The sequence below is a fragment of the Numida meleagris genome, unplaced genomic scaffold (genome assembly GCF_002078875.1).
Source record: "Numida meleagris isolate 19003 breed g44 Domestic line unplaced genomic scaffold, NumMel1.0 unplaced_Scaffold333, whole genome shotgun sequence".
Lineage (NCBI taxonomy): Eukaryota > Metazoa > Chordata > Aves > Galliformes > Numididae > Numida > Numida meleagris.
Window position 1 is genome coordinate 20,390 of NW_018364563.1, and position 14,137 is coordinate 34,526.

The 14,137-nt window shown below is 44.0% G+C and overlaps 1 protein-coding gene across 1 annotated transcript; it reads left to right on the plus strand.

Annotated features, from left to right (window-relative positions):
- Window positions 1–399: 399 nt before the first annotated feature.
- Window positions 400–12,078, plus strand: NXNL2 (nucleoredoxin like 2). The gene is made up of 2 exons (XM_021383090.1): window positions 400–855; window positions 11,587–12,078. The coding sequence occupies exons 1-2, from the start codon at window positions 500–502 to the stop codon at window positions 11,753–11,755; spliced, it is 525 nt and encodes a 174-aa protein (XP_021238765.1). The 5' UTR covers window positions 400–499; the 3' UTR covers window positions 11,756–12,078.
- The last annotated feature ends 2,059 nt before the right edge of the window (window positions 12,079–14,137 follow it).

Here is a 14,137-nt window from a genome sequence, read left to right on the forward strand (position 1 = left end):
GCAGAAATAGCAGTGCTTGTATTCAGGCAGTTCTGGTTTAAGATATATTCTCTTCCAACAGGATGCGGTCTGATTACTGAACATGACACAATGTACCACGTGTGGTTATCAGCACCACCACGTCCTTTTAATCAAACTTTAGAAGTTTTCTAAAGCTCATGGAGCCGCGACATCCGCCCAGGTGAGAGCGAACGGTCACTTTCACTTCTCGGGGACCACTCCCAGCGCCGTGCGGGCACAAACACTGCCCCCCGCCGCCCGGCCCGCCGCAGTTGAGTCTGTCACCCCTCAACAGGGGGGGGCAGGGCGCAGCCACACCCTCCTGCCGAGGCCATTGGCCAGCTCTGCTGTCAGTCAGGGAGGGTATAAAACTAGAACGGAGATGCAGGGGATGAAGTGGGTGTTGGTGTTACTGATGTCGGTGGTGAGGAGGGTGGGTGCCGAGACACTTCTCCAGGTGGCTTGACTGCTCAAGCCCAGTGCCGCCCGTGGAGGGTGCATGTTCACTGCCCCGGTGCTGCTCCTTGCTCCGCTGTGTGCCCCAAGGGGCAGCATGGTGGATGTGTTCAGCGGGCGGCTGCTGGTCAGCAAGGATGGCCGCAGCGTGGACCCTGAGGAGGCCCTGCAGAACAAGGTGGTGGGCCTCTACTTCTCAGCCAGCTGGTGCTCGCCCTGTCGTGATTTCACCCCTGTGCTCTGCGACTTCTATACGGAGCTGCTGGAGGAGAGCCAGCCGCCCGTGCCCTTTGAGGTCGTCTTCATCTCCTCTGACCACAGCGCCGAGGAGATGATGGGCTACATGCGCTCCATGCACGGCGACTGGCTGGCTCTGCCCTTCCATGACCCCTACAAGAAGTGAGTACCACTGGGGCCTACTCGCATCCTCCTCTCCGGCACAAAGGCTTTCCCCGACCTCTGCCTGCCCACTGTGCAGCCCTGACTGGTGTCTTGGCAGCTCCAGGTCATGCCTCCAGTCCTGCGGGATTTCAGCCCCATCAGCCCTCTGCTGCTTTCATTGTCCTGCCCTCTGGGCAGGGCTGCTGCTGACTCCCTGTCCAGTGCTTTTCCTGCACGGAGATAGTTCTGGGTTGCCCAATTTGTTAGTGCTCTGGAAAGAAAGAATAGTGAAGGAGTAGCAAAACTCCTTGCTGATGAACTGAAGGGAGAGCAGAGTAAACTGTTGTCATGGTTTTGGCTGGGGATAGAGTTAATTTTAATTTTGCATGATGATGTGCTTTGCATTTTTGATGAAAACATGGACACCAATGTTTTAAGTTGTTACACATCAGTGCTTATGTGGAGTCAAGGACTTTTCTACTTATGCCCTGACAGCAGAGTGCACAAGGAGCTGGAAGGGGACACAGCCAGGAGTGCTGACGCAGGCTGACCAAATGGATTTCACATACCATGTGGTGTCAAGCTTGGCAGTAAAAGCTGGGGTGAAGTAAGAAGGCAGGGGCATTCAGAGTAATGGCATTTGCCTTCCTAGGAAGCAGTTACCTGTCATGAGCCCTGTTCTCCTGCCTGCTGATGGGATGCAGTAGATAAATTCCTTGTTTTGCTTTACCTAGGAAACCATCTTTATCTCAACCTATGAGTTCCTGTATGTTTACCTTTCTGATTCTCTGCTCCATCCTACCTGGGGAGAGTGAGCAAGTGGCTGCATGGTGCTGAGCTGCCTGCAGGGTTAAACCACAACAACTATAAACAATTTGAGATATGCAGGTGAGCTTGACAAATGCACTTGATAAACAAAGGACAAAAAATTCCTGTGGTAATATGTTTTTAAATGGGCATTACTGTAGGCAGTTTGCTCAGCAGAACAACAAAGAGAGGAGACATAAGCATGTTTAAGGAATGGGGTGAAGGACAATAACAAGGACTGTTATGATGACAGAAGTTAAAGATATATATGCATTTTGACTACTCAGAAACATAATTTAGTTCCTATCAAGAATTATAGATTAAAGGGACAGAGAAGGTATGGGGGAGAGTGCTCTGAAATTTCTGTAGACTGAAAATGTTTCTTTAGCTTTGGATTAGATAAAGCAGTGAAGTTAGTTTATTCTTGTAAAGTTGTGTATTCATAAGTATTTATTAAATAAAGAAAGTAAAGGTACAAGTGGTCCATGTCTTGTCCTATAAGAACAGCGATGCTTCAGTCAGTGAAGACAGGAAATAATTAGTTCAATACCAGTGAAGGATTTTTTTTCCCTTTAAATAATGAGCATATTGTGGAAATTGTTACAGATATCAAAGTCAAGTAGTTAGCATGCCTTTAATGATCTAGTGATCCTGCTCACATTTAAAAGATTAAGAAGACTTAGAGTTAAGCTAACAAAAACAAATTACAGTGCTTCCAGTAAATTCTGGCATTAGTTTTACAGTAGACCTGTACCCTTCTGCTACTGAAGGCAGAGTTGACTATACCCTATCTACTCATTCAAATCAGTGCAGGCTTACTAACATTGCTTGGTCTGCGTACTTTGACAACCTCAAGAATAAACAGCCTGAACCCAGGAATTATGTTGTCTTTCCTTGGATCATTCTTGGATGTCAGAAACCACTTAATGCTACGTCTTTGTTTTTTAATTAGAATTTCCATGGGCTCAAAAACAGATTTAAAAAAATACTACTTCATAGCTCTCCAAATGATTCCCAGGCAGTAATTATATTCAGTAAATGCTAACACTAGTAGAATTTGGGCCAACTTCCTGAAGGTAATGTAATACCTGAAGTCAATTCATCCAGCAAGCCATCTGGCATAGGCCACTGGAATGTGCTTATAGCTTCAGACTCAGTGGATTAGCATTCTATTTCAAACCCTGCCATGACTTGCCCAAGTCAGGTTGCCTCCACAGCATATAATCAGCTTTCCTGCGTCAGTCTGTAGTGACCTTCAGATACCTGTAGTGCAGTCAGGGGTAGCTGTGAGACCAGCGTTCACAGTGTCTTATGGAAGAATTAAGTATGGAGGAATAGGAAAAGGCAATGATTTTGAAGCTTTTTCTTTCTTACAACAATAAAGGGTTGCCTGAAAATGCTTAAGAAGCTAAGGTTGAATTAGCTGGAAGTGTGGCTTCAGAGATATTTGTGAATCACTGTAAACATTTAACAAGTGCATCCATCTTGTCCAGCTGTAATTCTGGCCGTTTCTTTCAGTTCTAAGTAAGAACACAATTTTAAATTTAACTTGTAACAAATTCATATTTTAACACTTTGCTTATTAATTTATTAACCTTTTTTGTATATTAATTCATTAATCTTTTTAAAATTCCACTGTAAGTCATTCAAATTGATTTCTCTCTTGTGGACGCTTTCAGCGTCTGCAGTGAAATTGGTGTTCTAGCTGGTGATTTCATAGTATAAGATCTGCAACTTAGACTAGTGTCTCTTATAGGACAAGAAAGCTGACTTGAAATTGGATAAAAAGCATTTCACACATGGAGGCACAGAGTTTGTGGGGCTGAATTTTATTGTATTTGGAAGTAGCCTGTAAGGTAGTGGGCAAACTGTACATACCTGCGGAGAAGTAAAAGTAAATTCATAGCAAGATCTCAGGACTCTTCTGTGCTGCCAGTCCTGACTGTTTTCTCAGAGATGACGAAAGGTATACTTTTAGCACGATAGATGACCTATGACATGACTAGCAGAAAATATTACTCTTGGTGCCTTGACTGCTTGCAGCTTTAATGTTGATTTTGCTGCTGCAGGCACAGGCTTTTGATCCTTGCAGAGGTGGGACAAAGACATTCTAAGAAGAAAGGAGCAATAGAAGAATGGGAATAACAGAGCTAGAGAAGTAGAAGGGAATATATAAACAACAAATGTTAGTAAATAGGGACTGCTGTGTTCCTTACGACATGTGAAGAAACTGATGAGTTTACACCAAACCCAACTATGAAATCTCATATTCTCTGAGTAGCTGTCTGTGTAGTGCTAGTCATTCTGCAAGCTGACAGGTAGACAGGCATTAAACTCAGTACATGGGCTCCTATCAGTGAAAATTAGAATCCCAAATAATTCCAAAAGATTCCTGGGGGGGGGGGGGGGGAGAAGGGTATGCTTAAATTTTATATTAGAAACTTTAGATTTGAATGTGGATTGGCATCTTTAGAAGTGTGTCAAGGGAACTGAAAAAGGCAGGTGAAAAGTATCTATGATTAATTAAGAGTTGTAACCTGTTCAGACTGATCCCAAATCTGAACACTAAAATTGAATCCCATTCTTACAATGTGCATCTTTGAAATAATCAAGTGACTCATGCTTAACAGTGCAGAAAGTTCACTGCTAAAATAAAATGCAATAGCTGTGGATTGCAACTTATACTACTAGAAGCAGCTTAGCAAGATGTCTATTATTTTCAGGTAAAAGTATTTCCAAGTGAAAGCTGTTAAAACTGGAAGGTTGTTAAGTATCACTTTAACCTAGTGTATGAGTGTACTGTATATGTTTGTGTTATGATATTAACTTTTTCACGTTGTGTCTCTTAAGAACCCTCTTATGTATAGATCTTAAATTGTCATATAAAATTATTCACTTATGTTACGAGTTAACCCTGGTAAGCTGCTAAGCACCACCCAGCTGCTTGTTCAGTTAACTGCTTTCCACCTCCCCAGTGGGCTAGAGGGACTAATCTGAGAGGAGGGAACTTCTGGGTTGAAGTAAAGATGGTTTAAAAGATGAAGCACAACTGCATTCACAAGCAATGTGTAATAAGGAATAAGCTACTTCCTATCAGCAGGCAGATGTTGAGCCACTTGCAGAGAAGCAGGGCTTCATCACACATGAAGAGAAGACAACTATGACAATACCAATGAAATCCTCCCCTTCCTCCTTCTTTCTCCCAACTTTTATTGCTGACTGCCATGTGTTTCAGGAAATCCCTCTGGTCAGTTGGAATTCACTTTCTGTATGGGAACTGCTGAGTCATGGCCTGAACCCCTGATTAAGCACCTGGAGGAAAGACCCAGTCAGCCCTGGGAGCACAGGTGAAGGCAATTCACCTGTGTGACCAGAAGGGGGTGGAGCCTGGTTCCACCCATCTTAGGCCTCATTTAAGGGCTGACTGACACTGAGGAAGGGTCTCTTTCTGGACATTCCTTCTTGGTGTGAAGCCTTTCCCTGCAAACCCAGAATCTTCTGATACAGGTGAGTGGTCTTCTTCCCTTCCCTTGTAGTACCTTGCTGTCATGCTGGTCCTTCTACCTCTTTTGTAATGCCTTTTCCATTGTGTTGGTCCTTCCAATCTCTACACCATCTCAGATGTGTCCTTTACCAGGCTCTTAACCACCCCTAGCTTCCTCACTGTCAGGATGGCATAACAAACACAAAGACTTGACTGTGTAAGTACAGCTCAGCAACAGGTAAAATGCTGTTGTGTTGTTAACAACACAAAAGGTTATCCTCTTGTGTTATCACCCTTCGCATGGCCTAAGACTAGCAGTTTCAAGGATTTGGGTAAAAGATTCTTTGACTGTAAGAAGGCTGCCCATCCAGTCTTCCCTAGCTATTCTGTTTTTAATAGCTTCCTCTTCTGCTTTGACTATTTGGATTTTACGTTTTTCTTGTCAGTGAGAAACAATACATACCTCTAGGCTTCACCTGGGAATATCTTCTTTCAGCCGATCTTTAAAAATGTCATTACTTATCACTTTAATGTATTGCAAGAAAACAGAGTTTTTGTTTGAGGCATGTGATGTTTCTGCTTATGGCTAGTGATTAAATTGTCATTGTTAGTTCATCTAATGGTGCATATGTTTTTTGTACAGATGAGTTACAGCATCTGAGATCCCCATAGGTGATCTAGCAAGTTTTAAAATGCTTTTGTAAACACCTCTAACACATTCATGGTGATGAAGAAGCAATATCTGCAGATCTGTTCCTGAGCGTTCTTCAGGTCCAGTCATATAACCACCTACACACAAATGTAAGCAGAATCTGTGTGCATGCTTCAGTCTGGTTTAATGCAACTAACCTTCTATCCAGGGCTGCATAAACAAGATGCTGTGCTGGTGTGAGAGGTAGATTGTGTTTTTGCAGTGGTAATTTCCAGTACTTCTGTATGTAATATAGGATAAGCTGTTTTACACACAGAAAGCTGCTGAACAGAGTAAAGTTGAGATTGGGGCATTCTGCCCTGGGTGGAATTGGCACAGGCACAAGATAAGGTAAATATGCAGGGTGGGGAGAGCCTAGCACAGGACAGAACGAAAGTGCTAATTTTTGGAAACATTGCCCTTCTATTTCCATGGAAGAGTACAAAACTGTGGCAATTGAGGCACAGACTCCGTTGCTAGTGCGGGTCGAAGACCCTTTATTGTATGTGCTTGCAACCTTTTATACCCACATAACTACCCCTTGGTCACATGTCCCAAGCTCTTTTGTTAGTCAAAGTGGGGGATTAGTCTTTGTTTTTCCACACAAAACATACCTAAAAACAATAGGTTGATAACAAATTATATGAATGTATGATAGCAACAGTGTCAGGAAGATTGTGAGTCTGAGACGTTTAACCAATGAGTGCCAGGAGAGATATTAGCTGCATTGGACCCAGGGTATATAATGGAGTGGATTTAACTGTCTAGTTGTGCAGTTTCTCCCTTGCTAGTAGGCGGCGTGTGCCCATTATTGCAGTAATGAAAAAACTGCTGTTCTCACAATCTTACTTGATTAGAAATCTTTGATTCTGAGTGTTTCTCACACTGGGGTACACATTCCCATAGGAAAGCAAACTGTTACTTCCAGTCTCAATGGCAAATTACCTTCAGTTTCCACAGTTCTGCCTGTGCTAAAATTGTGTTAGGCATTTTTGGAGACTTCAAAACAGCCTGTGGGCATCCTTGCTAGCTTGTTATTATTTCGGAGTTGTCTGAACTAGTGTTGCTAGACCTTATTATTGATCCTCTGCTAAAATTTGCTGCTAACAACTTAGGAAAGCAGCATCCTTTACCTGTTTATGGTTTTTCTTGGGGAAAAAAATGAGAAGGAAATATGTGTTTCAGGAATGCTTTGTCTGGTCCTGTACTTTGTGTAGGATTTTAAAGGTTTCCCCTCATTCCAATGAGAACAGAGAATGTCTATATGCTAATGTCTTCTATTTTTAACAATGCCTGCAAATATTGCCTTGATCATAATTATATGGTACTTGAGCCTTGCACATCAGATGTTCTTGCTTGTAGTGATGGTGCTCAGGCACATTTGTTTAGCATTCTGACAGTGATGTTATTCACATGACTGATGTCTATTCCAGTATTGCTTGCTGTGTCTCTATCATCTGGCTTTTCTAAAGGTGCTCAATTTCTGTCCACTCTGATGAATGGCTGTGCAGGAAGGTTATTTTCCATAAGAGATAGTTATTTATAGTTCAGGAAGGCAGTGATGAAGTTGCTCGGGGAAGCCTGTGAGCTATCAAAGGAGATTTCAGGAGTTTAGGGCAGTTGGTTGAGGGAGTGGGAGTGCAAGTGGTGTTTTCCTCTCTCCCTTCTGGGGTGCTGAGGGATATGGAGCAGGCTAGGGAAATGCAGGCTTTGAATAAGTGGCTGAAAGGCTGGTGCTGCCACAGGAACTTCGGGTTCTTTGACCATGGGGTGGTTTACTTGGCACCTGGCCTGATGGCTGCGGATGGGTCTCACCTGTCTCCAGGGGGAAAACGGATCCTAGCCCAGGAGCTAGCAGGGCTTGTTGAGAGGGCTTTAAGCTAGGTATGAAGGAGGAAGGGGATAAAATGATGTTTGCTAGGGTGGAGCGAGTAGTTCACAGATTTCAACTAGATTTGATGGGGGAAGAGGATGGAGGTCAATGGGACGGAAAAGGGTTTGGGGATGTTGTTGTTCTAGGAGATTGCAGGGAAAAATCTGAATCATCCTGTAGGATCTTTTAAGACTCCTCAGACGAGGTACCATAGCAAATTCCCTGCCTGAAATCTTCTAGCGTCCCCTTAGGGATACCTGCACCTGCTGCTTCCCTAAAGTGTCTGTATACTAATGCCTGCAGCATGGGAAATAAACAGGAAGAGTTAGAGATCTGTGTGCAGTCTCAAGGCCACGATCTCACTGCGATCACGGAGATGTGGTGGGACATCTGGCACAGCTGCAGAGTTGTCTTGGATGGCTATGTGCTTTTTAGAAAAGACAGGCTGGCGAGGTGGGGTGGTGGAGTTGCTCTTTATGTGAGAGCAGCTAGAATGTATCAAACTCCACCTGAGTGAGGGTGACTGATGTACCAGTGGAGAGCTTGTGGGTGAGAATTAAGGGACAGGCTAGTACGGGTGACAGTGTTGTGGGTGTGTATTATAGCCCCCCTCCAGCCCAATCAGGAGGAGGAAGTTGATGAGGCCTTCTACAGGCAGCTGGCAGTAGCCTTGCAATCCCAGGTGCTGTTTCTTATGTGGGATGTCAATTATCCAGATGTTTATTGGATAAGCAATATGGCCAGGCATGTGCAGTCCAGACAGTTCCTGCAGTGTGCTGAAGATAACTTTCTGATGTGGGTGGTGGAGGAGCCGATGAGGGGATGGGGTGTTACTGGACCTTGTTCTTACTAATAAGGATGGCTTGTTAGGGTAGTGAAGGTTGGGAGCAACTTGGGATATAGCGATCATGAGATAGTGGAGTTCAAGATCTTGAGTGGAAGAAGCAACTCAAAAAAGTAGGATTGCTACTCTGGACTTTAGGAGAGCCAACTTTGATCTTTTCCAAGACCTACTTGGAGCTATCCCATGGGCTAGAGTGTTAGAAGCTAAGGGAGTCTGTGGGAGCTGGTCAGCATTTAAACTTCCAAGTTAGTAAGAAATCCAGGAAGGGTGGCAGGAGACCTGTGTGGATGGGCAAAGAGTTCATGCATGAACTCAAAATGAAGAAGGAGGTCCATGAAATGTGGGAAAAGGGTCTGACCACTTGGGAGGAATATAGGAATGTTGTCAGGGCCTTCATTGATGTGACAAGGAAGGCTAAAGCCCACCTGGAATTGAATCTGGCAAAGGAGAGGAAAGGATAATAAGACAGGCTTTTTTAAGTATGTCAACAGGAAAAGGCAGACTAGGGAGAATGTGAGTCCCCTACTAAATGAGGGGGATGTTCTGGTAATGGAGGATGCGAAGAAGGTGGAGATACTGAACACCTTCTTTGCTTCTGTCTTCACTGCAAAAACTTCCCCTTGGAATCTTGGATCCTGGAGGTAAGTGAGAGAGTCTGAGGAATGGAAGGCTTCCCTCTAGTGAGGGAGGAGATGGTCCGAGAGCATCTAGGCAACATCAGTGTACCTAAATCTGTGGGCCCCGATGGGATGCATCCATGTGTGCTGAGGGAGCTGGGAGAGGTTATTGCTGAACCACTCTCTATCATCTTTGAGAGGTCTTAGAGAATGGGATAGGTGCCTGAAGACTGGAGGACAGCCAGTGTCACTCTAGTCTTCAAAAACGGCAAGAAGGAGAATCTGGGAAACTACAGGCCAGTCACCCTCACCTCCATCCCTGGAAAGGAATCAAGGATAAGCTTATTCTGGGTGCCATCTCCAGGCAACTGGAAGAGAAGAAGCTTATCAGGAGTGGTCAGCATGGATTCACCAGGGGGAGGTCATGCTCAACCAACCTGGGAGTCTTCTATGATGTCAGCACTGGCTGAGGGGAGAGCAGTGTATGTAGTCTACCTTGATTTCAGCAAAGCATTTGATAACTGTCTCCCACAAAATCCTTATAACAAAGCTGAGGAAATGTGAGATAGTTGGATGGACAGTGAGGTGGGTTGAGAACTGGCTGACTGACCAAGCTCAGAGGGTTGTGATCAGTGGCGCAGAGTCTGGTTGGAGGACTGTATCTAGCAGTGTTCCCAAGAGGTCGGTGCTAGGTCTGGTGTTGTTCAGCATCTTCATCAGTGACTTTGATGAGGGGATAGTGTCCACCCTCAGCAAGTTTGTTGATGATACGAAGCTGGGAGGAATGGCTGATACACCAGAAGGCTGTGCTTCCATTCAGTGAGACCTGGACAGGCTGGAGAGTTGGGTGGAGAGGAATCAGATAAGGTTTAACAAAAGCACGTGTAGAGCCTTGCACCTAGGGAGGAATAATCACATGCACCAATACAGGCTGGGGGATGACCTGCTGGAGGTGAGTTCTGCAGAGAGGGACTGAGTGTCCTGGTGGATAGCATGTTGGCCATGAGCCAGCAGTGTGCCCTGGTGGCCAAGAAGGCCAATGGCATCCTGGGGTGCATTAAAAAGAGTATCATAGCATGTCAAGGGAGGAGATCCTTCCCCTCTACTCTGCCCAGAGAGGCCCCCCCCCGGAGTACTGTGTCCAGTTCTGGGCTCCCCGGTACAAAGAAGATGGGTCTCCTGGAAGGAGTCCAGTGAAGGGCCACAAAGATGATAAAGGGCCTGGAGCACCCCTCTTATGAGGAAAGGCTGAGCAACCTGGATCTGTTCAGCCTTGAGAAAAGAAGACTGAGAGGGGATCTGGTCTAAAAATATCTAAGGTGTGGGAGGTAAAGGGATGAGGCTGAAGTCTTTTCAGCGGTGCATGGTGATAGGACAAGGGGAAATGGCCACAAACTGAAGCATAGGAAGTTCTGCACAAATGTGCGTAAGAACTTCTTCACAGGAAGGGTGACAGATCACTGGAACAGGCTGCCTGGAGAGTTTGTGGAGTCGTCTTCTCTGGAGATGTTCAAGATCTGCCTGGACACCTACCTGTGCAATCTGGTCTTTGGAGCCTGCTTTGGCAGGCGAGTTGGACTATATGACCTATAGAGGTCCCTTCCAGCCCCTACAATTCTGTGACTTTCTTCCCTTCAGAAGTCTTCTCTAATTTTTCTTGGGTTACTTGGTCACCAACAGTTTGGGTAGATCCTGATTTCTTTCATGGAGCATTGCTGTTGTATGGCTTTCTAATTTTTTCACCTGTAGTTTAACTGTTTTGCTAGGAAACAATTGACTGTAAGGTAGTTATTTGTAATCTGTCTGGATTTTCCATATCCTGACTAAAAGAAATGACCACTATTAGTAATATGTAGCCTTTCTTGCCAGTTTTTCTTCAGCTTGTTTCACTGAAGGAATATAAGGCATTTTTCTATTTTTTTTTCTGCATAAAGTATTATGCACCGTGCTCCAATGACAGTTTTAGAAAACTCCTTTACACATTTGATTTTCTGGAACATCTCTGTACTGGAGTAAATAGCTAATGCTAATTTAAGTAAGGTATTTCCTCCTACTCAGTAAAAAGAGACATCTGGTTCTGGCTAATAAAAACAGGGTGGGATGGTACGTCACACTATAATCGACCTCTTTATAGTCCCTGAGGTTCAGTTTTCACTCCTCTGGAGGCTACAGACAGTGGTAAAGAGCATTTACGGGAAGTCTACTTCATCTCTTCTAGCTCCCTTAGCTAAGTTTCACCAGGTAAATGCCCGGTTCTGGTTGGGCCTTCTCCATCTCTCCACACTACCCAGTGCTATGCATCAAACTCTGAAAAGTCTGGGTGCTCGTTGCTTCTGCTCTCCCATGTGTACTGACCAGAGTACCTTTCACAAGAAATTAGGCATTTTCCTAGAATGATCCCTAAGGATGTCTTTGTCTTCTTTTCTCTGTCAGTGATCTGAAGAAGAAATACAACATAACAGCAATTCCTAAACTGGTGATTGTGAAACAAACCGGAGAAGTCATTACTGACAAAGGAAGAAAACAGATCAGAGACAAAGGACTATCCTGTTTTCAGAACTGGCTTGAGGGTGCGGATATATTTCAGAATTTTTCTAGCTAAATAGAAGCAAGCAAGACAAGTCATCATGGAGAATTTTGTAGAGCTTTCGTACAGTTTTTGTGTTCTTCAGAACAAGAAGAGTAAGGCTGTATTTATCTTTGTTTGGAAAGAGAATTTGTTTTTGACTTAAGATTGTTTATTCCATTAAGTAATAAAATACAATGTCTGTGTTATTTGTATTACCTACTGTAGTCAGTACAAACCAAAGCATTCCTAATAATACTGAAGGACTTCTGGAAGTTAAGCTATTTTAGATAGTAATAAAGAAGTACTGTGGAATCTGTGCAAATATCTTATTCTGCAAAATCTGTTTAAAAAATATATATATCCACAAAGCTATTTTTCTTGTCAATCTTTTCTAATGATAAGCAAACAATTTTATTGATAAAATGTGTTTTGTATACTTCAAATATTTATTAAATCTTATCTATTTTAACAGTCTAATCTGTAAATGACATGATTAAAATACACCTGTTTAACGTTTGGTACAGACAACGTACTTATTTGTGGGGGGTTATGTAAGTTGCTGGGATTTCTTTACCTCACCATTCCTGGAGGTGTTCAAGGAGTGTTTAGATGTACTGAGGGACATGGTTTAGTGAGAAAATACTGGTGGGAGGTGGATGGCTGGACTGGATGATCTGGAGGTCTTTTCCAACCTTTGTAACTCTATGATTCTGGAGTTTTCAATTTGCCGCTGCTTCTTGGTCACATTATCTGTAGCAGTACACGCTACAGATAAAACTGTCCGGGAAGTCAAGGGGCTCTCTTTTTTTTGCGCCCTGGCAGATCTGAGTAAGAACTTGGGTTTTCAGAAACTCTCCCCTCATTTATTTGATTTATTAGCTTCAATCTCAATTGACTTGTATTTCATTATTATAATTAGCAAAGTAATATTTTTTCCTCCTCTGATCATTGCTGCTGTTTTTTTCTGTTTCCTTTCCTTTCTTTCCCCTTTTGGGCTGGTCCCCTGTCATGGACACAGATCTAGAGATAAAAACCATACACTATAGGCTCTGCTTTAGTTTTTGTATTAACTTGAAATAGACAGTAAAATAAGCCTATCTCTTTTGTTGATATTTGTGTCCTTCCTGTAGATCCTGTCAGTTGGCAAAACACACTGAAACTATAACCAGCATAGCATTCACATGAACAGGACTGAAATATTTGGAAATCAACACATTTTGCTATGAGTCTGAAATATAACATAGCCAAAAGACCCATAGCTGCAATTGCTAAACAAGTTTGTACCTTTGTGCATCTATATTTTTCTCTTAAGAAATGCATGAACAAAAATCTAACATAATAGCAAGGCATGTTAAGCATATACTCTTGCATTACACCAAATATATATATAGCTTTAAAAAAAAAGAAAAAGTGAGGAGTGAGAGAAAATTCACTTCTAGTAAAGCAGTGTAGCCCCAGCAGCACACTCATGACAGCACGGAGACGTGGACATTGGAAGGATGCAGAGACCCTGCCGTTAGAGACTTGACTGTTTCAAAGAGATGGGAGCACCAGCAGGTCACCTCGATGTCACATCTCCATGTGCCTGTGCTGGGGCTACTGCAACAACTTTCCAGGATGCATTATCCACTCCTGCTTTGAGTCTTGACCATGTAGAATTTTGGTAGGAGCAGCTCGTGTCTGTAGTTTCATTTTGCTGAAATTAGGAGCCAGAGTAGCTGTGTGGGACTGGGAGCAGCAGGATTGGATCTAACAGAGCATCTGGGGCCTGGCTCCTGAGGGCCTGGGTGGAATGGGTAGAGTGGGGAAGACAGCTCATGCTGAGGAATTTAGGGAGACACTGCAAAGGTTATCTTGGGAGAAACTGAATTTTGGTCTTGCAATAGTATAATTCTGATCTGGGACAAAGCAGCAATGCCAGGACACAAGAGGTTAGAGCACAAGCAACAGAGGCTGCCTGTTACATGGGAGTCTGGAAGCAGAGGGGTTGAACTGGGGCACTTCCTCCTTCTTCCACACAGGGCTTGAGGTTTTGAGTTCATACCCAAAGCCAGGGGCAAGGCCCATGACGGGCACTGTCTTCTCTTCCCTTGTGGCACTGGAAGGTTGTACCCAATGTGCAACAGACATGGCAAGAAGGAGTGGGTGGACACCACAGATTCACATAACGGCCCTCTGTGTGGACCCTCCTGGCTCTCCCTAGAGCTGTGGAGGGGCAATGTGAATCTTTGCTGTCCAGAAGGCTGGTTTGCTCTGTGCAGCAAGGATATGGCTCCAGGGCTCTGCAGGTGCATTAAGGATGCAGGGGACAGGCAGCTCCAGCACAAGACATGGCTACTGCCCTGTGTGTTGCAGGGTGCCAGCCAGCACTACGTCCTGCAGAGGCTCCAGTCTGCTCACTTCAGTATGCATCAT